Below are 27,764 nucleotides of genomic sequence, written 5' to 3' on the forward strand. Positions count from 1 at the left end.
ACCGAGTCTGGACTTAATCACACACTGATTTAAACGATCTTGTCAGAGTGAGTCTTCAGTTCAGTAAACAATTCACTGATTCAAAGGATCTGATAACAGCGAGTACTCGGTTAACAATTCCCTGATTTAAACTATCTGGTCAACACGAGTCTGATTTAATGACTCACTGATTCGAAAGATCCGGTCTGAAATAATATGACATAAATGATCCAATCAAAGTAAATCTCGGGTAAATAATTCACTGATTTACATGAACGCACGTATGCTTTAAATATAAGGTTTTATTCACTACTTATTGGCTTACTAACTACTTGTGTGCTAAAATGTTTAACATTGTATGTGTGTGTTTTCATGAGCATATTTTTCATGTGTGTTCTCGATCATATTGAACAATTCAGCTCCTTTTAATCATTAAAATGAGGTTATCAAATGTTTTCAAGACATGGTAATGCAAAATATGAATTGTTTGCACATGCACTGTTTAATGAGTAATCAGATTAGATATAAACCAAATCATATGTGATGAAGCTATGAATGTTGTATTAGATGAAGTCTCGCAGAACAAAACATCCCAACGCAGATTTGGAATGCATTTCTACCACTTGTGTTATCATATATTCGGTATGCTTCAGCTCACACACAGGCCGACAGTCTGCTATGCTTGCTAGGCTGTTTGTACTCTTGTATACGTTGTTTTTAAATTCAGCTCATATAATTCACCGTCTCTACAGCCAAACACATTCACCCGGCTGTCTTTGGCATTTTAAGATGCTGATGTGTCAACCTAATAGTAGTCAGACTTTTAAAAATGAGACGCCTCCACTGGTTTTAATGTTCGTTCTGCTGCACTATAGCTAATGTTGCGTCACTGTCTGATGTTCTGTTCTATAATGCTGTTTCTGAGCATGATAAGGTGTTTTGCGTACAGTACAAACCCTTGGTGTTTTTAATAAGCATTTAGCTTTATTAACTACTAGTGATATGGAGCTACTTGTCTGAGGTAATTGTGTGCAAATAGAGTGGAGGAACTATGACGTCAATTTGTATGCAAAAGCGAGTTAGCATTTTAGCAGTTCCGGTTCCCTCGTCCTAAAGTCAATGGGTTTTTTCAATGGGATTTCAGTTAAATCGCTTAAAATAAGGTTCGTGGCTAACACAACTTCAATATACTTTCACGTTTTATTCTACGACATAAAACACATCAGTTACAGCACACTCTTGAGTTTTTAAATCGGTTACGCTTCTTTAAAAAGATGGCTGCTATCGAGTTGCTAAATGGGACTACAGGCGGTGTCGGAGACATTATACGTCATCGAGCTGAACTGGTCTGGAGCGCAGCTCGCTTGTGTTGGGCATTTGGATTTCTCTGTTATTTAAGTATTTTCATAAATAGTATATTATGGTTTGTAGTATTTTTCTTATTGGGAATTCATATTGTGTGTAGATCAGGCATGGGCAAACTTGATCCTCGAGGGCCGGTGTCCCTGCAGAGTTTTGCTCTAACACTAATCAAACACACCTGAACACCCTAATTAGTGTCTTCAAGATCACTAGAAAGCTACAAGCAGGTGTGTTTGATTAGGGTTGGTGCAAAACTATGCAGGAGACCGGCCCTCCAGGATCGAGTTTGCCCATCCCTGGTGTAGATAATGCCTTCACTTGTAAAGACTGTCAAGACAGATTAATTTGTTGATCATTTATTTTAATTAAAGATATGGGGATACAGCTTACCAGTGCAGCCTGTCTCTTTCCTGCTCTCAGTAATGCAAACGTGTCAATAAATGTGTAAAAATACCTACATATTAACTGTCATTTTAACATGATCAAGTGATTTTTCCTAGTTTTTCCCTACTGAAAAATCCAGCTTAAACCAGCCTAGGCTGGTTGGCTGGTTTTAGCTGGTTGACCAGCCTGGTTTTAGAGGGGTTTTGGCCATTTCCAGGCTGGTGTCCAGCCATTTCCAGCCTGGTCTTAGCTAGTCGGGCTGAAAAATGACCAGCTAAAACCAGCTTGACCACCTAGCCAGGCTGGGAGCCCAGCCAAAACCAGCTATGTCCATCTAAAACCAGGCTGGTCAAGCTGGTTTTAGCTGGATTTAGCTGGTCATTTTCCAGCCTGACCAGCTAAGACCAGGCTGGAAAAGGCTGGTAACCAGCCTGGAAATGGCCAAAACACCTCTAAAACCAGGCTGGTCAACCAGCTAAAACCAGCCAACCAGCCTAGGCTGCTTTAAGCTGGATTTTTCAGCAGGGTTTTCTTCATCTGAACACATTTAACTCTGTTATACCTGCTATATTTACACTCCTCCATAAAATGAATAGCATGTGTGACTGTATGGGCTGCTTTTCGCTGTTCTTCATGACATAAAAGAATATTGAATGTTGCTCTGTGTCCATGATGGAACTTGCAGGCATTTGATAGACTTCCTCACGCCTCATTTCTGTCGTCTGTTAAGGTAAGCGGGCGATACACGAGCGTAACACTTATTTAAATGTGTCTTATGATAATACTATGTAGGCACATTTATACATAGTTTTAAAACATTTACAACAACCGTAAAGCAAAACAGATGTATTTCCCACGTTTAAACGATCCAAAAGGCACGTAGGTCTATGTGTATTAGCGTATTTTTTTGTTTATAATATATAGCATGGATTATAATATAATAAACAGAGAGATTAACTCTGTCATGGACATTATTTCTAAAAAATAAGCTTGAAAAGTTATCCGTAGCAGGGTGCTGCTGACGTCACAGGCGAGCGCCCTGAAGAACTGTAGTATGTTTATAGCCTAATGTTAGCTTTTTAGCTCTTGCGTTTGCATTTAAGATCCAAAAGTGCTTAAAGTTGTATTTTTATGTGAGGATTATCCGGCTGGACAAAACGTGTAAGTGTAATAAACTGTGTTTGAACACAGAGCTTATTATTAAGCCTATGGGAAAATCCTATGGGGATTTTATTGAGGGAACCAGTTTTATGCTAGCAGCCGATTAGCCTACAAGGTGACGTCATAGTTCCCCCACTCTATTGCGCGCCTCCATTGGAAATGACAAACTTACAACATAAGCTTATTGGCACTGCTTCCAAGGTGCGCGCTCAGCTGCCATTTTTAAATATCATCTATAGCAGTGTTTCCCAACCCTGTTCCTGAAGGCACACCAACAGTACACATTTTCAAGCTCTCCCTAATCCAACACACCTGAATCAACTCACCAGAACATTAGAAAAGACTCCAAAACCTGAAGTTAAAGGGTGAGATAAGGGAGACATCCAAAATATGTTCTGTTGGTGTGCCTCCAGGAACAGGGTTGGGAAACACTGATCTATAGCACTTCATAACGAAACTACATACCGAATCTTTTTTTTTTCATCAATACAATAGTGTTCGGTCAATAAATATCGATTACAGATTTTATCGTCCAGCCCAACTTGCACCTAACAAATATTCTAATTTATAAAAAACAAACTAAAACTAATACTGAAACTAATAAAAACTCAACTAAAACTAAGCAATTTGAAAATATAAAAAGATAAAAACTAGTAAATCTGCCTCTAAAAACGTATTAAAAGTAAGTGAATTTGAAAAAAACTAAAAATAATTAAGTGAATTTACATTTCTCATTTTAAAGTTGTGACTACCAAAATATGGAAATGGAAAAATATCAACCCAGGCTCATTCTGAGAACGTAGTCTCGTGGACGTTTCTGGAGACCGCGAAATACGTCCCGGGAGGTACGTATTTTTGCAGTTTTTGTTTTCGCGAATCTGCGAGAGGCCGCTGTGCGCGCCATTTCCCGCGCCGTTCTCGCGTAAACCCGCTAGAAGCCGCTGTCGAACGACCTTCCGCCTGTCTGCCTGGATAACAGAATGATTGACCGTGCGACCGGCCAATCGGCGGGCTGACCCACCCTCCTCCGTCCCTAAACCCAACCAACAACGATTCACAAAAGCCGTCCAGAAAAAGAAAAGCCCTCGTCTGATTTTTACCATGTTTTCAGATTTTGACCACATTCTCATCCTGTGACGAACTTGTTCGCTTCATTTTTTGGATTTTGTTTTCTTACATGATTTGCGGAACCGCTCTTCCCCAGACTCGAACCCGGTCATCGTCGTGGTCAGCCCCTCTCTGCGCCACGAGTCCGCCAAAGTACACGAAGAGCTAACCGGACAAACTGGTTGCAGCGGGAAAACCCGCCACACGGAGGCGAGCGGCCGGCCGGCAAGCACCGAAAGGAACGGCGTCACACCACCCCGCAGCGTTCGCTTAAAAAAATTAAATGCAGCCGTACGTACCCCCGGCTACATATTTCGCGGTCTCCAGAAACGTCCCCGGGACTACGTTTTCAGAATGAGCCGAATATGGAAATATGAGCAGTTTGAGCTGCGTTTCTATGAAGATTCCAGTGTAGCTGCCCCAACGGCTCATTGTTTTTTTGCCTGCTAGCCTCTGCACAGGTCACATGACTGAAAACCTTCAACTGCTAAATCAAAAGAAAACGTTTTGTTTTGTGCCAATTTGATTTCCCCTGTTAATTCTGCCCATTTTGACGTACCTCCAGCATGTGTGCGACCTCAGTGCGCTGCTGTGCTGTTTCCTGAGACTCGATGAGCAGCTCCTGCAGCAGAGGCTGTTTGTAGAGCTGACCCACCAGCTCACTCTGCAGATGCTCCTTCACGAAATTAACCAGGAAATGCATCACCGTCTTTGGCACACTACAGGAAGCAGAATAAAATAAATAAAAAAACATCAGTAATGAAAAAAATTATTCTTGCTTCAAAGCTCCACTAAAAAGTTCATCATCAAGCAACACAGTAATAATTTAGAGAAGAGAAGGACTAAAACGGCTTTATTTTTTTCATTTTTGAAGGATAACACATCATAAAAATATTACAATTGATTTATTTTGTCTTCTGGGAAACATGTAAATAGGCAATAATATACTGCCTATAGAAAATCATCATACCCTCCTTGACATACAGTGGGGGAAATAAGTATTGAACACCATTTTTCTTAGAAAACATATTTCTAAAGATGCTGTTGACTTGAAATTTTCACCAGATGTAACAACTAAATAAATCTATATATGCAAGCAAAACGAAACTAATTAGTTTAATTAAGTTACGTGTAATACAATGAAATGACATAGGGAAAACGTATTGAACACATGAAGAAGGGAAGGAGTAGAAAGGCAGTGAAAGCCCAGACAGCAGATGAAATCTCTTAGTAGTTCTTCAGCAACCCTCTGCCCTTCCTCAGTGTAAATGAATATGAGCTGCTTCAGACCAACATCTACATTAGCAGGAGGATAAAGATGAAACCAGGGTGGACATTTCAGCAAGACAATGATCCGAATATAGCCAATGAAACTCTCAAATGCTTTCAGAGAAAGAAAATCAAGCTGTAGAATGGCCCAGCCAATCACCTGATCTGAATCCAATAGAGAATACAAAATAAAGCTCAGATTTGATAGACGAGACCTACAGAAGCATCAAGATTTTGACACTCGGTTGAAGTCTGAAAAACTCACACCTGAGCAATGCATGTGACTTCATTCTCCATATGAGAGGCGTCTTTAAGCTCCAGCACCAAAAAAGCCTTTTATATAAAGTATTAAATACGGTTCAGGACTGTCATTTCTCCTTCTGTCATTTCATTGTTATTACACAGAACTTATTTTTCTGATTTTTTTTGTTTTGTTTTATTTTTATGTTTGTATTGAACCAAAATCTGCTTCAATTCCATGTGAACAGCTCCTTTAGAGATGTTATTACCAGGAAAATACATGACGTGTTTCGCCCACTGTAATATAAAGGTTTAAGGTAGGAGTAAATTCCATGAACTTTCAGCACTAAAGACTAAAATGGCACTTTGAGGTGCTTGAGAAATACGCGCAATAAAGCTGACCTGTCCTGAATGCTCTTGCGCACGATCAGAAAGTAGCACTTGATGAGTCTCTGGATCACCTCACAGTCCCGCTGCTCTCGAGAGCTCAGTTTGCGCGATACTGGCACGGCCTGCAGAAACATTTGCACAACTTGAGAATTTGTCTTTCCAGCAATTCCATTCAAATGTCAACCTTGCCATGAAAAAAATTCAGCTATTACTGAAATAAACCCTTATTAAGTTGTTTGTGTAGGCTTGTATTCTACAGTGCTGTAAAACTACTCTAAAATGTCTCAAGGTTTTAAACCAATTATATTTGATTAACCAAAGTCACACAAGTGCCAATTTCACATCTGTCGCATCCATAACGAAGAGACGTCACATCCATATTCTTTTTTTTTTCCTCTGGGTTTTCACCTTTAATGGATAGGAAAGTGTAGATTATTGACAGGAAACCATGGGGAGCAGAGAGAGGGGAATGATCGGCATAGACGGGAATCGAACTCGGGTCACCGTGAGCACCGGAGCGCATGTGTCAACTTCTACAAAGTATGTTGTAGACTGTAAACTCGCAGACTTTTTTGGTCACATCCATAACGCATGTTTATTTCCCTCATTTAAATATAAAATATGTTTAAAGATTGACATTATTCTGATCCCATAACTCTGTGGTTAGCTGTTTTGGAAAACATAAACATGTTTCAATATAGGGCTCTATTTTAACGATCTAGGTGCAAAGTCTAAAACGCATGGCGCAAAAGTAGCTTGTCCGAATCCACTTTTGCTATTTTAGGGACGGAAAAAAAACGCTCTGCGCCATGGTGCATGGTTTAACAAGGTTGTGCTTATTCTCTTAATGAGTTATGGGTGTGTTTTGAGTATAATGTGCATTAAACCAATCAGAGTCTAATCTCCCATTCCCCTTAAGAATCAGTTGTCTTGCGTCATGGTGCATTTGCTATTTACACGACAGACTTTGTAAGTGGAAAAACTGAACACTTCATAAGCGAGAAAAGCTTAACAGACCATCTTCAGCGCGAGGATAAAGAACGAGCCTCCTCCATTCAGCCTCTTTACTTTCTCTTTACTTTACTTTTACTCTTTACTTTACTCCTTTACATTCGTGGAGTAATGAAATAATGTTGTATGCACAGCAATTAGCCTACATATTTAATTTCTTTTGTTAAGCGCAAAGATTTGTTTCAAAACTATTTCTAAATTCCGTTCTAATTTCCAGCAAACAAATAAATAATAATGAAGTGTGGTCAAACAACCAAACACACATCCTGTTCTTTTGCCTCATATGGTGATGCAGACGTCTCCAAAACCCAACAGGAGGATAAATCTAAGCTTGTTTTTATTAAAACAAATATAAATATGCAGATAATAAATAATACTGCTAATAATAATAACATTATACAAATGCTAATTGTCATGAATAAACTGAAAAAAGTTTTAGCTGGTCAATGACGCGGCTTATTTCAGTACCTCAAAATAGCAAAGCGCCAACAATGCGCCTTAACACACCTCCTTTTTAGACCAGCACACCCATGAGTCCATAAAGTGGTGCAAATGGATTTGCTATTTAAACGATGTGGTGCAAAACGTGAAAATTTCTGTTGCGCTGGTCTGAAAATAGCAACAAGTCACGCCAAACACGTCTTGCGCCTTATTGCGTCAGATGTTTGATAGTGCCCATAACGTTAACATATACTATCTCTGTGAGTTTAGGTTTTGAGTTTTTACTACAAAAGTCACATCCAAAATGCTGGAATTGCTCTTTCATGCTCTTCTACCAATGTTATCATCTGGAGTTGTGAGATGATGCCAAAAATGTACCGTGTCCAACAGGTTGATGGCTTTGCTGGGGCTTCCAAACCCAGGCATTGGGCCTTTCTCCTCAGACGGCATCTTCTCATTCTTCCAGCGCTTCCCTCCATCCCCAGCCTCCGCCTGCAGGAGAGAAGGAGAGAGATAAAACAAAGACTAATCCTGTTTGGAGAGAGGAAGAGAGACAGGGAGTACCTGCTGGCTGTTGACGGATGCAGACACTTGGGCAGCGTCTGTGAAGTCTGGATGTTTGGTGTTTATATAGGCCAACTCGATCGCAACCAGATTATGAACCTGAGAGGAAGCAAACACAATCCATAAGTTAAAACCATGACATGTCTTCAGAATTAGCTAAAACCAACCCAGGCTCATTCTGAAAACGTAGCCCTATATACATTTCTGGAGAGCGCCAAATATATACCGGGAGGTATTTCTTTTGCAGTTTTTTTTTCCCAAATCCACCAGAGGCCACTGTGTATGCTTTTTTTAGATCTCAAATATCTCTCTCGAGGGCCATTCGCACCTGCTGATCTCACATAAATCCACCAGAGGCCGCTGTTGACTGACTGACTGACTGACTGATCGACTGACCCAACCTCCTCCTTCTCTAAACTCAACAGACAGTGTCTTTAAAAGCAATCCAGAAAAAGAAAAGCCCCTGCGGTTTTCACCACGTTTTCAGATCTCACCTCATTCTCACCCTGTTATTTACTTGTTTATTTTATTTTTTGGCTTCTGTTTTTCCTCTTACCTGCTTTCTGGAACCGTTCTTCGCCGGACTCGAAACCCGTCGTCGTGTTCAACTCCTCTTTGCGTCTCAAGTCCGCCGACGTACATGACGAGCTACTAGACAAACTGGTAACAGCGGACCATACAGAGGTACTTCTAGCCATACGTACTTCTAGCTACATAATTCGCGATCTCCAGAGATGTATATAGGGCTACGTTTTCAGAATGAGCCTGTGTTGGCTAAAGCTGTGACATATGACATATACATTGTGTGTGAGAAAGGACTTTGTTTGCTTTTATTTTGCTTGTGAATTGTGTTTAACCCTTACGTACTGTTCAAATGGACCACCCTTTCGTTATGTTGGTGGCTGTTTTTGCCCCAATGACTTCCATTATAACCACATCCATATAACCTGTAACCTTCCATATAACTAGGGCCAGACAGAATCTGCGGACATTTTTTGCTATTTCTTCGAAGAATTGCGTTAAAAATCTGCGGATTTATGCGGAATTATTTTGGGAGTATCATAACTAAAACCTTAATATACGAAATAAAAAGTAACACCTTATTAACTTTTATTTAACATTTACAATGCAAATCCAATTAGATCCACTTTATTTGGTAAACAAAGCGAGTCTCTCATATAATATCTCTACTAAAAGACAGAAAATATGACTTTAAAAACTGTATTGTAAATCAATCATATAAATAGTTTCATATTAGTCAATAATATCACTGCAATTAATTAAAAAACTGAATCAATATAAATTTACACACATTTACACAAGTAAATAAACAGAATCAGCAATGGGCTAAAATCTGTGGAAATTTGCGCGCGCAGATTCCGTGTGGGCCTACATATAGCCTATATGTGTGTGTGTGTGTGTGTTGTGTGACTGTAGGTGCAGCTTGTGTTCCTACCATCTCATTGGTTATAGGCAGGCGTTTCCTGAGTAAGCTAGTGACCACCTCCACTATTGAATCGTGCAGTTTGGGAAACCTCAACAGCTCCTTCAGACATAAACAAACACACAAACACACCACATGTAGGCTATCAAATTATATAACACCTCTTTTTTACACTTTCATAATGAAAGTGAATGCATATTCCACACAAAACACTGCCAAAATATTTTAAGAATCAAATGTATGTGCTGTTTTTTCCTCAAGTCCTGCCAACAAATGTATATATATATATATATATATATATAATAGAGGAATGTGAAAAATGCTTAATGTAAAACAAATGTACACAGTGAAGGCGGCAGCACAGAAGATAAGAGAGAATGAGGAGAGAATCCTAACGCAGGCGCTTCTCGGTGTGTGTGTGTGTGTTCTGAGTGTTAATTCTGCAAGTTCTGTAATTTAGAGCAGTGTTTCTCAACCACGTTCCTGGAGGACCACCAACACTGCATATTTTGGATGCCTCCTTTGTCTGTCACACCCATTACAGGTCTTTCAGTCTCTGCTAATGAGCTGATGATCTGAATCAGGTGTGTTTGATAAAGGAGACATGGGTTTAGTTAGTTTCTCAATATGCTTTCTTCAGCGTTCTTGCATCCTCGTGTTCTTGTGTATTCCCAAGAACACTTTATATTCCCTATATATATATATATATATATATATATATATATATATATATATATATATATATATATATATATATATATATCAATCTTCCAACCCTCCCTGAAAATATCTGTTTCCATCCTCAACATAAATGCCAGTTTTTCCATTACGTGAATTTCTTCAATTATCTCAAACCACTGCTGGCGTTTCAACGTTGAGTCTATAAACCAGTTCCTTGTTATAGTATTTTTGCATCACACAAGAAGAATCCACTGGTCACATCTGGGGACAATTTCCTTAATATCTCCCATAAAAAAATAATGCTGTCCTAGGAACTCTGTATCCAAACACCACAGAAATAACAATCATCATCCCAAAATGGTTGAATTTCCCTACAGCTCCAGAAGATATGGGTATGACATTTGTGTCATACCATCCAAAAGGGTTAAAAAAAAAAATTAAAACTGCTTTTATTCTAGCCGAAATAAATCAAATAAGACTTTCTCCAGAAGGAAAAATGTTATAGGAAATACTGTGAAAAATTCCTTGCTCTGTTAAACATCATTTGGGAAATATTTGAATAAGAATAAAACTGTATATTTTTTTTTCTGTGCGTCAGATATCAGTAGGGTTAGAGTTACCTGTGTGCTGTAGGACGAGCAGTGCTGGATGATCCTCTGAAGCTCTTCATGTACGAGCTCCACACAGCGCAAACTGGGCTCCTCCAGTCTCTTGATCTGCTTTTTCACCAGCAGCTCAAAACTGACCTCCGGAACAAACAGCGCTGGCCGAGGACCCTATACATCAGTCACAACAACCACAGACCGTTCAACTATAATGTAGCCTTCTGTTACAGCATTTACATCACACTTTACTATATGGTTGTATTCGTTAATGTACAACAATCAACATTTGAAGTTGACTATTGTACAAGAATGGGTGCTGTTCAATAGTTTTAGGACAACATGAAAGGTGACGATCAAATGTCGACTACTGTATTTTATCAATGTAAACTAACAATGAATAACACGTTTAATGTGGTATTTATTCATTTATGTGGAAACACTTTAGTTTAAATAACAATTCACACCATTTTTCTACTGGCTTATTACCTGTTTATTACTAAGATATGAACTGAAATAGCAATTATAAAGTATAATCTTATTCTATCTCAAATAATAATAATAATAATAATAATATCTTAAATATTAGCCAATACCTCAACCCAACTAGCTAATTAGTACTTTATTGACCTAAATGTCGTAGTTAATGGTTTGTTAATAGCGTGAATTCAACCCAGGCTCATTCTGAGAACGTAGTCCTGGGGACATTTCTGGAGGCCGCGAAATACGTCCCGGGAGGTACGTATTTGTGCAGTTTTTGTTTTCGCGAGTCCGCGAGAGGCCGCTGTGCGCGCTTTTTCCCGTGCCGTTCTTGCGTAAACCCGCTAGAGGCCGCTGTCGAACGACCTTCCGCCTGTCTGCCTGGATGACAGAATGATTGACCGTGCGACCGGCCAATCGGCGGGCTGACCCACCCTCCTCCATCCCCTAAACCCAACTAACGACGATTCACAAAAGCCGTCCAGAAAAAGAAGAGCCCTCGTCTGATTTTTACCACGTTTTCGGATTTTGACCACATTCTCACCCTGTGACGAACTTGTTCGCTTCATTTTTTGGATTTTGTTTTTGTTTTCTTACCTGATTTCTGGAACCGCTCTTCCCCGGACTCGAACCCGGTCGTTGTCATCGTGGTCAGCTCTTTTCTGCGCCTCGAGTCCGCCAGAGTACACGAAGAGCTAACCGGACAAACTGGTTGCAGCGGGAAAGCCCTCCACATGGAGGCGAGCGGCCGGCTGGCCGGCCGGCAAGCGCCGAAGGGAACGGCGTCACACCGCCCCGCAGCGTTCGCTTAAAAAAATTAAATGCAGCCGCACGTACCCCCGGCTACGTATTAAGCGGTCTCCAGAAACGTCCCCGGGACTACGTTCTCAGAATGAGCCTGGGTTGCGTGAATTCATGCATTAATTTTCCTTCGGCTTAGTCCCTTTATTTATTAGGGGTCGCCACAGCGGAATGAACCACCAACTTATCCAGCATATGTTTTACGCAGCGCATGCCCTTCCCGCTGCAACCCAGTACTGGGAAACACTCATTCACACTCATACACTATGGCCAGTTTCATTTGTTCGGTTCACCTATAGCGCATGTGTTTGGACTGTGGGGGAAACCGGAGCACATGGAGGAAACCCACACCAACACAGGGAGAACATGCAAACTCCACATAGAAATGCCAACTGACTGGGACTCAAACCAGTGACCTTCTTGCTGTGAGGCAACAGTGCTAACCACTGAGCCACCGTGTCTCCCCTTTTTGGCTGATCTGAAAAATGGTGAGATCCGTGACTAAAAAACCATAGCGTGATCCGAACCGTGAGACTTGTGATCAGTCACACTACTAGTGAAAATTGCCTTGGGGAATATTTGCAAAAGAATCAACATTTCACATAAGGAGGGCGAATAATTGTGACGTCAGCTGTGCTTTACATTTAAGAAAATGAGCAAAGGTTCTCAAGAGGTACTTATCACACACAAGCATGCATAAACATATTGATATTATACCGTAGCATTTCGAATAGCTGTGAGAATATCGAGCTCAGTGAGTCCTCCAAGTGGGTCAATGGACTGCAGGGTTCTTCCAAACGTCTCGTGGAAAATGTAACACATGCGAGCTCCTCCGCACCTAACGAGAGACAAACGCTCACAGTCAGTCCATCCTGCACAAATTAACAATCTTCTGTTGGCACATTCACACAGGCCTGGATCCCAGCCCAACTGTCCAGCCGGAAAGCGTCAATACGAGCCACTTAATTAATCGATAGCCGGTGTGGACTTAGCCAGATATGAGAGATGAAGCGCATTTCATCCCACAGTGAACACGGTGTAAATAAGAGCCGGGCAGACTTGCGGATTATCTGCCCGTCAAAACGCAGCCAAGCAGACAAAGTAAACATGGTGTGCTTGATATCTGTCATGAGCTTCGGTGCGAAAATGACAGACAGAGACGCTGCTGGAGTCGCAGAGAGAGAAGAGAGGAAAAAAAGAGGTTTAGTAGGAATGTGGCCTTGGTAATGAGAACATGTCAAACTCAATTGCACGGTGCAAGATGGCAACCTTTGGAAAGTGGCTGCACAAGTCACAGTTATGACCCATTCTGGCTAACTCTGATCATGTTTGTGCTCCAAAAATAAAAATAAAATAAAAAAATGACACATTTGGAAATTTACTGTAGTGGCTGCTTTTTAACCTGAACCCAAATAAGCAATTATTGGTCAAAAATAAAGCCTAAAACTGAAATCAACCCAATTGCAAGAGCTGTAAGAAACCCTTTAGTGGATGTTGGATGATTCTTCCATCACTTCATTAGAGAAGGATACCAGTCATTTAGGATGAGGCTATCAGTTTTTCAGGGTGGGGCTATCAGTCATTTAGGGCAGGACTAATATGTCTTTAGGGCGGGACTAATATGTCTTTAGGGCGGGGCTATCAATTCTTTAGGGTGTGACTATCACTCCATTAGGGCAGGACTACCAGTCATTTAGGACAAGCTTATCAGTCCTTCAGGGCTGAATTAACAGTTCTTTAGGGTGATGCTATCAGTTCTTTAGGGTGGGACTAACATGTCTTTAGGGCAGGGCTATCAAATCTTTAGGGTGGGGCTATCAAATCTTTAGGGTGGGGTCATCGCTCCATTAGAGCAGAACTACCAGTCATTTAGGACAAGGTTATCAGTCCGTTACGGTGGGATTAACAGTTCTTAAGGGCAGGACTATCAATCCTTTAGGGTAAGACTATCAGTGCGAGTCTAGTGTCTTTACGGTAGGCAGTGGTTTGAATGAATATGATACAAAACATTGTTCAAAATCATGCATGCATTTAGATATTGACACTTATTAATTCATTCATTCATTTTCTTTTCGGCTAAGTCCCTTTATTAATCCGGGGTCGCCACAGCGGAATGAACTACCAACTTATCCAGCACAAAAACCCTTTTGTGGATGTTGGATGATTCGTCTTGAATTTTTTTCTCTAGGATATCCTACAAATACACAATTCAAGATCTTAAGTGGCCATGAAATGAAAGTAGAGACAGATCTTTTCTTCTGTATAGTGATGCACTGTACTGTGCAAAGGTCTGAGATCACCACTATCTTTGCTGTTTAAAGTCGGCATAAAATCTCAATGTTCTTATTTTTATATAGTAGTGCTTATTATAAATGATGTATCTGTTCACTTTGTTATTTCGTAAAAATTAATTTGTCCTCATCATAATCTTTGATCAAAAATCAGAACCTTCCTTCACCCTCAAAACAACTTTTCTTCACTTCTGGTCACATGGAATACCTTTAGGGTCGAGCTATTGATAAAATAGGGTGGGGCTATATGCCCCATGGGGTGGGACTTTCAGTCCTTTAGGGTGGGGTCGTCAGCCCTTTAGGGCGAGACTAACAATTATTTAGGGTGGGGCTACAAGTCCTTTAGGGCGGCGCTATCAGCCCTTTAGGTACCGGCCACACAAGAAATCATTAATTATTTTCATTTTATTTATTATCTGAGTCTGAACAAATCTTTTATTTTGAAAAATGACAGTATCGCTTACATGTCAGGCATTTGAGCGCCCAAATTTAACCCACAAGCAGCGAAATGAGTAAGAAACAGATGTCTTTGGAAAGTTTCTTTGCTAAGAGGAAAAGATCCAGAGAAGGACCAGCGAACTGCCAAGGAGTAGATCAACACCCCATTTGTCAACAAATCAGGTGAATCCACCATGTCTGTGCAAGAAGATCAACTCGCAAATGACGTCGACCGTCGCATATTGCGTGTTTTCTAGAGTTCGTGCAAGTTTGTTGTTTCCAATGGAGGCCTTCCAGATGCAAGCGAGCGCACCGCGAGTCTTGTGACAAGAACTGACCTATCGATCGGCTTCAGCTTGTACAGAATATACACATATCAGTAGACTAATTATCTCCAACACAGAACACCCAAACACTGCAGTGCTTTGTAATTTTCTCCATAAATAAAACTTGTATCAGAGTGACAGCAATGTTTAGTCAGCTTGTCATCCTCTGAGAAAACGGTTGAGGATCGCCTAGCAACCTACGAAACACCACCCCCACCCAACTCCCCTGGTCCATGGTAAAATTGTCAAGCGTTGACCGGTCTGTGGTTGGTGACTATTTAGGGTGGGGCTATCAGTCCTTTAGGGTGGAGCTATCAGTCCTTTAGTGCGGTATAAACAGTTCTTTAGGGTGGGACTATCAGTTCTTTAGGGTGGGGCTATCACTCCATTAGGGCGGGATTACCAGTCATTCAGGACAAGGCTATCAATCCTTTAGGGCGGGATTAACAGTTCTTTAGGGTGAGACTGACAGTCCTTTAGGACGGGGCTATCACTCCATTAGGGCAGGACTACCAGTCATTTAGGGCGGGGCTATCAGTTATTTAGGGTGGGGCCATCACTTCATTAGGGCGGGGCTATCAGTAATTTAGGATGAGGCTATTAGTCCTTTAGGGTGGGGCTATCAGTTCTTTAGAAAGGGATTAACAGTTCTTTAGGGTGGGACTAACAGTTCTTTAGGGCGGGGCTATCAGTTCATTAAGGTAGGGCTATCCAATCAATTCTTTAGGCTGGGGCCATCACTTCATTAGGGAAGGATACCAGTCATTTAGAATGAGGCTATCAGTTTTTTAGGGTGGGGCTATCAGTCATTTAGGGCAGGACTAATATGTCTTTAGGGTGGGACTAACATGTCTTTAGGGCAGGGCTATCAAATCTTTAGGGTGGGGCTATCAGTTCTTTAGGGTGGGGGTCATCTCTCCATTAGAGCAGAACTACCAGTCATTTAGGACAAGGTTATCAATCCGTTACAGTGGGATTAACAGTTCTTAAGGGCAGGACTATCAATCCTTTAGGGTAAGACTATCAGTGTCTTCACTGTAGGCAGTGGTTTGAATGAATATGATACAAAACATTGTTCAAAATCATGCATGCATTTAGATATTGACACTTATTAATTCATTTATTCATTTTCTTTTCGGCTTAGTCCCTTTATTAATCCGTGGTCGCCACAGCGGAATGAACCGCCAATTTATCCAGCACGTTTTACACAGCGGATGCCCTTCCAACTTTGTTCCTTTGTTACTGTGTCTGTTGTGTGAAGCAACACACACACACACACACACACACACACACACACACACACACACACACACACACACACACACACACACACACACACACTGCAAGCAAACAAACAGACAAACTAAAAAAATCAAAGACTCTTCAAAAGGAATTTTCACCTTCAATGTTTTTCACTTGACTCACTAGGCAACTACTGGAAAAAAAAATGTTAATTTAGCCCCAATGGATGAACATGATACTCCATGCAAAACTATTTCACAAAGTATGACATGGGGACAAATATAAAGAAAAGTAGACAAACATTGCAGTTTTTTTTTTTTTGTTTTTTGTTTTGTTACACGCAGAACAGAAAATGCCAATGTCACGACTCTACAAATAAATCTGTGGGAAATAAATTCATTTAGCTATTTTAGCTTCCATATATAAGATTCCATATATAAGATTGTAAACAGCAGATTATGGTCTCGCTCTTGTAGATCTTGTAGACTTTTCATATGAACACATTTCCATTTTAACAGCAAAAGCTTTTCAGTCAATTTCTTGCGCTCTGTTTGTGGCAGTCATTGCTTTTATTTGTTCCAGGCATTCAAGCAGAGTCCAGAGTGTCAGCGGTGACAGCTTTAGGTGAACGGGTCTGAAAAACCCATTCACTCATTCAAAATCATATTTGAGGCTACAGATGTTTTTATGACCAATTCCGATGGGTAATTACATACTGTAGCAAATTGTACGATTTCTAATCATTATTATTTTTCATTTCAAAAATGCATTCTGTGTTAATATCCATCTTTAATGTATTGCCAACATGTGTAATCGGAGTGTTTGCTAATATTCTTGCTAATACATCGTTTCCGCTGTGGCGACCCCAGATTAATAAAGGGACTAAGCTGAAAAGAAAATGAATGAATGAATGAATTTATTGTTATTATTATTAAGTAGGATGTTGTTTTATTTATTTATTTATTTTTAAAATCTATTCGTCATGAGCCACAGCTACGTTCAAAATGGCTTAAAGTTTTCAAAGAGCACTACGAACAGAGCGGAATTGTCAATATAAAGATCACTAAAACTGAACTGTAAAAAATACTTTAAAAGCAAATTACACGTAAGAGAGATGACTTATGGCTCGTTTCCACTGACTGGTACGGTACGGTTCGGTTCGGTTTGGTACGGTTCACCTTTATCAGGCTTGCGTTTCCACTACTAAGGGTACCCTTTTAGTGGGCGTGGTGTATGACAGAAAGTTTCAGTCGACGTCATTCTCGCTCGAGGAAATGTCTACAATAAAGCTGTACGGGTCACTTACATATCATATGAAAAGCACTTCTCACAAAACAGACGCTTTACACACATAAATACTTGTGTAGAAATGTTTATTACTAACTTTTCAATAAACATGAGTTGATTATAACTGCAGATCAATGACAGTGCGAAACAGCCTACTGTAACGTCTGTAATTATATTAAATAACTAAATAAATGAACATATATAAACACATACAGCCCCTTACAGTCTCCGATATGTTACCAACTACAGAAGAACTACATATAGCAGACATTTCGTCAGTATTTAGGTTCAAAACAACACAAAATATAGCCTACAGTCAGTGTAAACCTCTCATCTGTGTCTGTAATCTTCAGCAGCACATGTAGCCTCTGTTAGACAGTAATTCCGCCATTCTCGGATCATATTAGTCCAAAAGGTGAAGATAATAAGTTATTTAGTCATGGCATTTTGTTCATGTTTGCTGAATAATAATGTGCTCCTTTTTTCCGGCTTCTCCTTTGTTTCTTCACGCTTCACTCTCGCGTTTGTCAGTGTCTGACAGGATCAGGTTTTAAAAGCACGTCAATAATCAAGCGCAGGTTATTATCATCAGCTCAATAAGTTTGTTATTTCAGATATAATGTTAGACGCGCGCGAGCGCTAGCAAGAAAGCGAAACCGCTTGCGCCTCAGACTGGCTCGTAAAAAACTACAGGGCACAGGGTAAATCTGCTCTTCTTCTTGGCTTTGTGGTTGTTCTTCCAGACGACGACAAGGTTTGTTGTTTGAGCCCAGATCGACCATGGCTTGTTATTATATGTATAAATAATTCCGCTTTAATCTCTCGCTGTGTATTTCAAACATGGCGGGTTTTTTGTTTTCATTCTGGCTTGTTGCGTAAGCGAATGACGTATCTCTGTAAACCAATAGCGTTCAGCGGCGCGTGTGACAGTGGAAACGGCCATAAAAGCGTACCAAACCAAACCGAACCGTACCGTACCACTCAGTGGAAACGGGCCATTAATGTTTTTTTTTTTTAATCATTCCAAGTTGAAATGCCAGAACGCTCTAAAGGAATAGGGCATAGGGGGGGATAACTGGGAATAGAACACAGCCAGGAACTATGCTTCTAACTACAGCTCTAAAGGTGTAGTTGCAAGCCTACAAGTTTGCGACGCAGTTTATAAAAACGATGGATTTGGGAAACGCTAAATCAACAGACTATGTTTGTAACGACGAAACTTGCAACATTAGTTGGCTAAGAATGGTTTTGGGGAACGCACTCCTGATTGGTGGAGAAGGGTTTGACGTGTCAAAAAAGAAAAACAACCATGGGGAGCTTCTTTAAAAATGATGCTTTTACGCCTGGCAATTTGGATGCTGGTGTGCATGATCGCATCGCCCCCCTATGCATAGTTCCGAGGCATTAAACATTGACAAAAAGCACGAGCAAAAATAGTCCCGGTGTGAACGCTCCATTTACACACCCTGTACTATAATCGCATTGCAGTGTGCTTTGAGCTGGGCATATAAATGAGACAACCCAGGTTCATTCTGAAAACACATCCCTATATACATTTCTGGAGAGCGCCAAATACGTCCCAGGAGCTACATTCTTTTGCAGTTTTAGTTTTCGCAAATCTACCAAAGGTTGCTGTGTACGCTTTTTCAGATCTCAAATTTTTCTCGCGAGTGCCATTCCCTCCTGCTGTTCTCGCTTAAATCCACCAGAGGCCGCTATCATCTGACTGAATGACAGACTGACTGGGTATCAACTTACCCACCCTCCTCCTTCCCTAAACCCAACCAATAGTGTTTTCAAAAGCACCAATTGACCAGCGCCCACCCTCTTCCCTAAACCCAAACAACAGTTTACAAAAGCAATCCAGAAAAAAGAGAAGCCCTCGTCTGATTTTTACCACATTTTCAGATTTTACCACATTGTCACCCTGTTATTTACTTGTTTATTTTGTTTTTCGGCTTCCGCACTTTCTGGAACCGTTCTTTACCGGACTCAAACCCCGTCGACATGGTCAACTCCTCTCTGTGTCTTAATTCCTCTGACGTACATGGCAAGCTAACTGGAGAAACAGTGGGAAAGCCGTCCATAAGGAGGTTAGCGGTCAGCTGATAAGCGCGAAAAGGAGCACATCATACCGCCCCGTAGTGTTCATCTTAAAGACGAAATTCAACCAAACGTACTTCTGGCTACATAATTCGTGGTCTCCAGAAATGTATATAGAGCTACGTTTTCAGAATGAGCCTATGTTGAAACGAGAGCTTGGATGATCGACAAACATACAAACGTCAATAAAGTGTTCTGCTACTCACAGTTCAGAGGTCTGGATGTGTCTGGCCGTGCCTTCGATTGTGCTGCAGTAGTCGCTGGCGAACTTTGTGACGATCTGCAGCAAGGTGGCGCTGTGGTCCTCCACCGGCTGCCCGTAGCTGTTGAGTCTGGACTGATACTGGGCCGTGAGCACCGTGACTCGGGTCTTGAGCTCCGGCAGGCAGTCTCTGATGTGATGCATGAGCAGGCGGCTCAGCGTGCGAGCCAGATAGCGGGAACCGCAGCGTGAAGCTAACGACGGGTAATGCCGCTGCAGAAACGCCTGCTCATCCTTACAGGAGTCAGAGAGACTCTTCTGGGTGTTCAAGTCATGTTGGCTCCTGGATGGAAAAACATTCAGTTGAAGTCAGAATTATTAGCCTGCCTGTATATTTTTCCCCAATTTCTGTTTAACGGAAAGAAGATTTTCTTTGTTTAACACATCTATAAAAATAATAGTTTGTTCTGCAGACTATCGAAAACAAATATTGCTTAAGGGGGCTAAATATATTGAACTTAAAATGGTTTAAAAAAAATTTAAACTGCTTTCATTCTAGCTGAAATAAAACAAATAAGACATTCTCCAGAAGAAAAAATATTATAGGAAATACTGTGAAAATGTTTTTGCTAGTATTTTTATTCGGAACTCAGAAAATTAGATTTTTCATGGCCAAATATACACAAGTAAATTGTCTAATTCCGATACCAATATCCATTTTTTAAAATAATAATAATAACAAAAACATAAAAAATTTAACTAGATTTATTGTACAATATAAAGTATATAAAGCATAATGATCTAAGATAATACATGGTTAAGTAAGAGATAAAGTACATCCAGGGAGTTGTTATCGCAAATTATTACGCGGCTATCTGCTATACTTGATTCTGATTGGTCAATTCCAATATATGTTATACTGAGATAACAACCTCTAAATAACACAGACTCATCCAGGAACTTTGAATCTCCTTGAACGTCAGTGTATACATTCTCATCTATATATTTACTTCCACATTCGTAAGTATCTAATTGGCTGTCATGGTGCTGATATTTGACTGTATGGCACGGTCTCGTGAATAAATAATATATAGGTTAGTATATGTTTTAAATGTTTCATTAGTTAAGTAAGGTATAAAGTACATCCAGGGGGTTGTTATTGCAGATTATTACGCGGCTATCTGCTATACTTGATTCTGATTGGTCAATTCCAATATTTGTTATACTGAGATAACAACCTCTAAATAACACAGACTCATCCAGGAACTTTGAATCTCCTTGAACGTCAGTGTATACATTCTCATCAATATATTTACTTCCACATTCGTAAGTATCTACTTGGCTGTCATGGTGCTGATATTTGACTGTATGACACTGTCTCCTGAATAAATAATATATAGGTTAGTATATGTTTTATATGTTTCATTAGTTAAGTAAGGTATAAAGTACATCCAGGGAGTTGTTTTTGCAGATTATTACGTGGCTATCTGCTATACTTGATTCTGATTGGTCAATTCCAATATATGTTATTCCAAGATAACAACCTCTAAATAACACAGACTCATCCTGGAACTTTGAATCTCCTTGAACGTCAGTGTATACATTCTCATCTATATATTTACTTCCACATTCGTAAGTATCTACTTGGCTGTCATGGTGCTGATATTTGACTGTATGGCACTGTCTCGTGAATAAATAATATAGAGGTTAGTATATGTTTTAAATGTAGCCAGTTTCGTTTCTGTCAGCTTTGCGTTTTTGACTGTTTGGCGCCATCTTGTGACTGAAAAATGCGCAGGTTAGTGTATACTCCATCAGCTGTGAAAAATTCCTGACTGTGTTGACCATTATTTGGGAACTATTTGAAAAAGAAAAAAACAATTCACAGGAGGGGGAATAATTTTGACTGTATATAGGATTAGATAGTAAAAAATGGATTGAAGGCAGAAAAGGGAATGCACCAGGGCACGTCTGAATTTACCGTTGCCTCAACATCCCTGTCTAATAAGATTCTTTCATCCGGTAGGTTTTAGGTGGTATAGATTTGTGTGCTGCTGATAAAACATCCAATCCTCAGTGTGTAGTTGGGCAACACATAAAAATTGCATCTGTTGACTTGGTTATCTCTGAAGCTTGTTTGAAAATGTTCTCCATCATTAAACATGATGTTTCTTCGGAGGAAACCTTCCCAAAGCAAGATATAACAAAACTGTGAAATTAAAGCAAGGCTACTTTCATTTCATCATCTGAAAGACGTGCTCACCAAAGCTCCTTTTATATGATTATCCGATCTCTGTAATGCAAATTTAGAATTATCAGCATTATTACTTCAGTTTTCAGTGTCATGAATCCTTCAGAAATCACTTTAATATGCTGATTTGCTGCTTAATAGAAATTCCTTATTATTGCCTCATTCTTATTAACTCCACCTATGCTGCTTGATATTTTCCTGGAACAGAAAGTTATTCAATACAGAATCAATTCTGTATTATAATCAGTGGTGTAAAGTAACTAATTACAAACACTTAAATTACTGTAATTGAGTAGTTTTTCTCAGAAATTGTAATTTATTAAGTAGTTTTAAAAATGAGTACTTTTAGTTTCCCTTGGGTACATTTTTAGTGCAGTATGGGTACTTTTACTCCACTACTTTCCTTCAACCTGCAGTCACTACTTTATTTTTCAGTCCTATGATTCCTGTCCAATCAAATCACACATAGAAGGTAAATAGCATCAAAATGAACTACCTCAAGACATGGGCAATTTATAATTGCGGCAAACTCTTTGGAATAATTAAAAGTGTCCAAGAAACTGTTCAAAATCTTTACATGCAATGACTGAGAGACTGCTTAGACTGCATGTCACTGTTGAGAGGATGGCGGATGTTTATTGTGCGATGACTAAAATGGCTTTAACACTAGAACCACCGGAGGTCGCTGTATTCCTAAAATCGCCAGTGCGGGTAAATTTTACCCAGCAGTTTTTCGCCATTTTTAACAAAGTATTATCAAGATTATATTAGGAGTAGGTTATGAGTGGGCTAAAATATCTAAATTTGAGCCACCATACTCTTATTTCTCCAGACTCTCCATCATTCATTGCTTTTTGTTTTTAATAGCTCTCCAAATCGCTTTCTTTTAGTCATTGTGACTTTATACATTTATTATAACCACTAATTCAGTGAGATTAGATTTGCAAGTAAAGTCATTGGTGAGTCATTTCAAACATAAGCAGTGCAGAAATACAAGCATTTTTATAGTGGGTAAATTTGACCCTCGCTGGCGCTAATAGGTATAAATGTCCCACTTTTTAATCTAAACAATTTTCTGGGATATTTTTATCTAAACAATATCTGGAAGTTTTAGTAAAATTCAATAACTGGGAGGCTTGAATGTTTGATTGAAGGTCTGTTATGTACATTTGAATAACAGTGATGGGTAAAACTGACCTCATGGCGGTTCTAGTGTAAACACCGAGGTCAACATGACGTCAGAATGATGTTGTACCCCAATGTCATAGGGAAGTTGCATTTTGTTTGGAAATGAAAATCGGGTTGACGTCAGAACCCAACATCAATGTGTTATGAAGCGGACAGGAGACAGAGGTAAGGAAACGTTAGGGTGTTTATTAAATGACAACAAGGAGCACATGAAGGATAGCCAGGAGGATCAGGAATGATGTTGGGGTCTTTTCCTCCGTGGCTGGGTAACAGGAATACACGAGGATGGACAGCACACACCAGATACAGCTGACAGAGGATGACACAGACTTGGAAGGACTGGAAGACAGGACGATTCGGGAGGACCAGGAAGACTAGGAGGAATACAAAGAGAACAGGTAAGTAAATCGTTTGTTTTAGCTGAGGATGACTACGCTGAGTGGTCGCTCAGTTGTCCGCTTTCGTCGAGACGAGCCCGGACAATGAGCGACTGGAGTGCTGTGCTTTTATCTGGTGCTCGTGAATGTGATGCAGCTGTGTGCTCATTAGAAGTCAGGTGATGGTGATCTTCGTGAGTGGGGGTCGTGAGAGCCTGACCAATCCATGACAGTACCCCCCTCCCCAGGGCCCGCTCCTGAGGGCCGACACCTCCGACGCCGTGGTGGTCTCCCTCTGCCTCTAGGCGCTGGGAACTCAGGGTGGCTCTCATGAAACTCCACCATGAGACTAGGATCGAGAATATCAGCTCTGGGAACCCATGTCCTTTCTTCGGGGCCGTACCCTTCCCAGTCCACCAGGTACTCCAACTGGCCACCACGACGTCGGGAACGCAAGATCTCCTTCACTGCGTAGACGGCTCCTTCTTCTAGGAGCAGTGGAGGAGGGGGTTCCTCTTCGTGGTCAGGCTCTGTGGAGGGAAGAACAGGATCGTGATAGGGTTTCAGGAGTGATACGTGGAATGTAGGGTGAATACGGTAGTGAGAGGGTAATTGTAGTTTGTAGGTGACGGGGTTAACCTGTTCCACGATGGTGAAGGGACCAACAAATCGGGGACTTAACTTGCGAGAGGGCAGTCGCATGCGTATGTCCCGGGTGGATAGCCACACCTTTTGTCCGGGTGTGTATCTGGGTTCTTCAGACCTTCTCCTATCGGCGGTTACCTTGCTTCGACGGACTGCCCTCTGCAGATGTTGATGAGCCTCGTCCCAGACTCTCTCGCTCTCCCGGAACCAGTGATCCACTGCGGGGACATCAGATGGTTCGCCATCCCAGGGAAAGAGCGGTGGTTGGAAGCCCAGGACGCACTGGAATGGCGTGAGTCCGGTGGAGGGTTGCCGCAGTGAATTTTGGGCATATTCTGCCCAGCCCAAATACTGGCTCCAGGAGTTCTGGTGACCACTGCAGAAGGTCCTCAGGAACCGTCCCACCTCCTGAATCTTCCTCTCTGTCTGCCCGTTGGTTTGGGGATGATATCCAGAAGAGAGGCTGACGGCCACACCTAGGAGCTTGAAGAAGGCTTTCCATAGACGTGAGATGAACTGTGGACCTCTGTCCGACACAATATCTTCTGGAATACCAAATGACCTGAAGACTTGATTAAAGATATTGTCGGCAGTTTCAAAGGCTGTGGGAAGACCTTTCAGAGGGATTAGTTTGACAAACTTTGAGAATCTATCTACTATGACTAGAATACAGGTATTACCTTCTGACGAAGGGAGGTCAGTGATAAAGTCCACTCCTAGGTGTGACCAGGGACGGTTCGGAATCGGCAAGGGATGGAGCTTTCCAGCGGGTAGATGACGTGGGCTCTTGGATTGGGCACAGTCCTTACAGCCCTGAACATATTGCCTCACATCCCTTGCCATGTTTGGCCACCAGAATCGTTGGGATACTAGCGAGAGAGTATTGTTGATCCCTGGATGTCCAGTGCCTAGCGAGGTATGTAAGGAGTGGATCAGATCTACCCGGTGTTCAGGTGGTATGAACTGCCGATGAGGAGGGCATCCCGGCGGAGCAGGGGCTTCCGGAGTGGCAACGACTGGAGGAGCGTTCCAGGTGATCGGACAAATGGAGATGTGTTCGGGAAGAATCTTCGTTGGGAGTTCTTCATGATCGTGATGCTCGTGTAAACGAGAGAGAGCGTCTGCTCTTAGATTCTTGGGTCCTGGACGATAGGAAATGGAGAAATCAAAACGTGAGAAGAAAAGTGACCATCTGGCTTGACGTGGACATAGTCTCTTGGCCTCTTTGATGTATTGGAGGTTTTTGTGATCTGTGATCACCTGGAACGGATGTTTGGCTCCCTCCAACCAGTGACGCCACTCCTCCAAGGCTAGCTTGATTGCTAGAAGCTCCCTGTCTCCTATGCTGTAATTCTGCTCCGCCGGGCTCAACTTCCGAGAGAAATAGGCACAGGGATGCAGTCGGGGCGGTGTATCATGATGTTGAGATAATACTGCCCCGACGCCGGTGGTGGATGCGTCCACTTCCACCACGAAAGGAAGATTTGGGTCAGGATGAGTCAGGAGTGGGGCCCTTGTGAACTCCTTCTTAAGAAGGCGGAAGGCTGCGGCTGCTTCTTTGGTCCACTCCAGTCCTTTGGGTTTACCCTTGAGGAGATTAGTGAGAGGTGATGTAATCCTGCTGTAGTCCTTGATAAACCGTCTATAAAAGTTAGCAAACCCAAGAAACCTCTGGAGCTCCTTAATGGAAGTGGGTTCTGACCAGGATAGAACAGCCTCAATTTTCTTCCCATCCATACGTATACCGGTTTGGTCAATGATGTATCCCAAGAAATGAATCGACTTCTGGTGGAATGAGCATTTCTCCGCTTTGAGGTAGAGGTGATGTTCTCTCAATGTGTGTAGGACCTCCGCAACGTGTTGGCGATGTTCGGCCTCACTCCGGGAGTAAATGAGGATGTCATCTATGTACACTATTACACAGTGGTGAAGAAACTCCCGGAGGACTTCATGAATGAAGTTTTGGAATACGGAGGGGGCGTTGACCAGACCGTAAGGCATGACCTCATATTCATAGTGGCCAGTAGGGGTCACGAATGCTGTCTTCCATTGGTCCCCCTCACGTATTCTTATCAGATTATACGCGCTGCGGAGGTCCAATTTAGTGAAGACTTTAGCTTCTCGGAGCTGTTCCAAAGCGGCTGGTACCAGAGGAAGGGGATATCGGTATTTTACTGTACCGTTATTTAGGACCCTGTAGTCGATGCATGGACGCAGCCCTCCGTCCTTCTTGGCCACAAAGAAGAAGCTTGAGGCGGCTGGTGATTTTGAGTGACGTATGTACCCCTGACTCAGAGCCTCCCTTATGTAATCTTCCATTGCCTGATTCTCTGGAAGCGAGAGCGGGTAGATCCTACCTCTTGGCAACTGGGCATCTGGAACTAGGTCGATCGCGCAGTCCCATGGCCGATGCGGCGGTAGCTGGGAAGCTCTCTTGGGGCAGAAGACATCATGAAAGGAGCTGTACTCCTTAGGAATGTGGATAGACTGCTTCTCAGGAGGGCTCTCGACCGATGTTGCAAACAAAGAAATGGGGTTCCGACCTTGAAGAGGGAGATTTGGAAAACAGGCAGGTGTACATCCAGATCCCCATTTCTTTATCTCTCCTGTGCCCCAAGAGATGATGGGATCGTGCTTCACCAGCCACGGGCGCCCTAGAATGATGTCCATATTTGCACCCTCCAGAACCAGAAATTGAATCCTCTCTTGATGTAACAACCCCACTTGAAGAAGGATGTCTTCGCATTGTCGATGGATACGGGTCGAAGATCGAGTGCACTGGGTTATCGGTTGTATCTGGTATATATGCGAGGACGCCTCAGTACGGAGGTGGAGTTGACGACAGAGGGATTGGGAGATGAAGTTCCCTGCTGACCCGGAGTCGATGAGGGCTGTGACAAGGAGAGAAATAGAGGCAGTAGTTATTTGTACGGTGGTAGTAAGTGGTTTACATTGTTCAATATTCGTACTGAATACACTCACTGAAGTCCGAATGGGACGAAGGGGACACTCCATACGGGTGTGTCCACTGACACCGCAGTATAGACACAGACCCCGGGTCAGCCTCCTCTGTCGTTCCGCTGATGTCAGTCTTCCAGACTCTATTATCATGGGTTCTGGTTCTGGAGAGGCTGTTGACTCAGGCGATTGGAGGAGTGCAGACGAGGGGGTGATGGTGTCCTGTTGATAGGAACGGAGACGATCGGAACATCGGAGAGAATGTTGGATGAATCTCTCCAGACCCATTGTATCATCTAATGTGGCCAGTTGGATTCGGAGAGTGGGTTCCAAGCCGAGCCGGTACGTGGTCAACAACGATCTCTCATTCCATCCACTTGCAGCTGCTAGAGTGCGAAACCGGAGAGCATATTCCTGTGTAGATAGAGTACCTTGCTTTAGATGATACAGCTGCTCTCCAGCGGCTACTTCCCCATCAGAACGTCCAAACACCTCTTTGAAATACTCCGTGAAGGTAGTGATGGAATTCATGACCGGCCC

At 41.8% G+C, this 27,764-nt stretch overlaps 1 protein-coding gene across 3 annotated transcripts in view; it reads right to left on the reverse strand.

Moving 5' to 3' along the window:
- Positions 1 to 27,764, reverse strand: part of si:dkey-32e23.4 (dynamin-1-like protein) — a 69,481-nt gene that overhangs the window by 1,514 nt on the left and 40,203 nt on the right. For all 3 annotated transcript variants that reach the window (XM_056463031.1, XM_056463032.1, XM_056463030.1), the window contains 8 exons: positions 19,810 to 20,148; positions 12,634 to 12,754; positions 10,654 to 10,809; positions 9,365 to 9,454; positions 7,909 to 8,007; positions 7,723 to 7,836; positions 5,905 to 6,014; positions 4,553 to 4,712 (listed from right to left, as the gene is read on the reverse strand). In XM_056463031.1, the coding sequence (XP_056319006.1) occupies positions 4,553 to 4,712; positions 5,905 to 6,014; positions 7,723 to 7,836; positions 7,909 to 8,007; positions 9,365 to 9,454; positions 10,654 to 10,809; positions 12,634 to 12,754; positions 19,810 to 20,148 (1,189 nt within the window). The remainder of the gene's footprint in view (positions 1 to 4,552; positions 4,713 to 5,904; positions 6,015 to 7,722; positions 7,837 to 7,908; positions 8,008 to 9,364; positions 9,455 to 10,653; positions 10,810 to 12,633; positions 12,755 to 19,809; positions 20,149 to 27,764) is intronic.

The sequence above is a fragment of the Danio aesculapii genome, chromosome 8 (genome assembly GCF_903798145.1).
Source record: "Danio aesculapii chromosome 8, fDanAes4.1, whole genome shotgun sequence".
Taxonomy (NCBI): domain Eukaryota; kingdom Metazoa; phylum Chordata; class Actinopteri; order Cypriniformes; family Danionidae; genus Danio; species Danio aesculapii.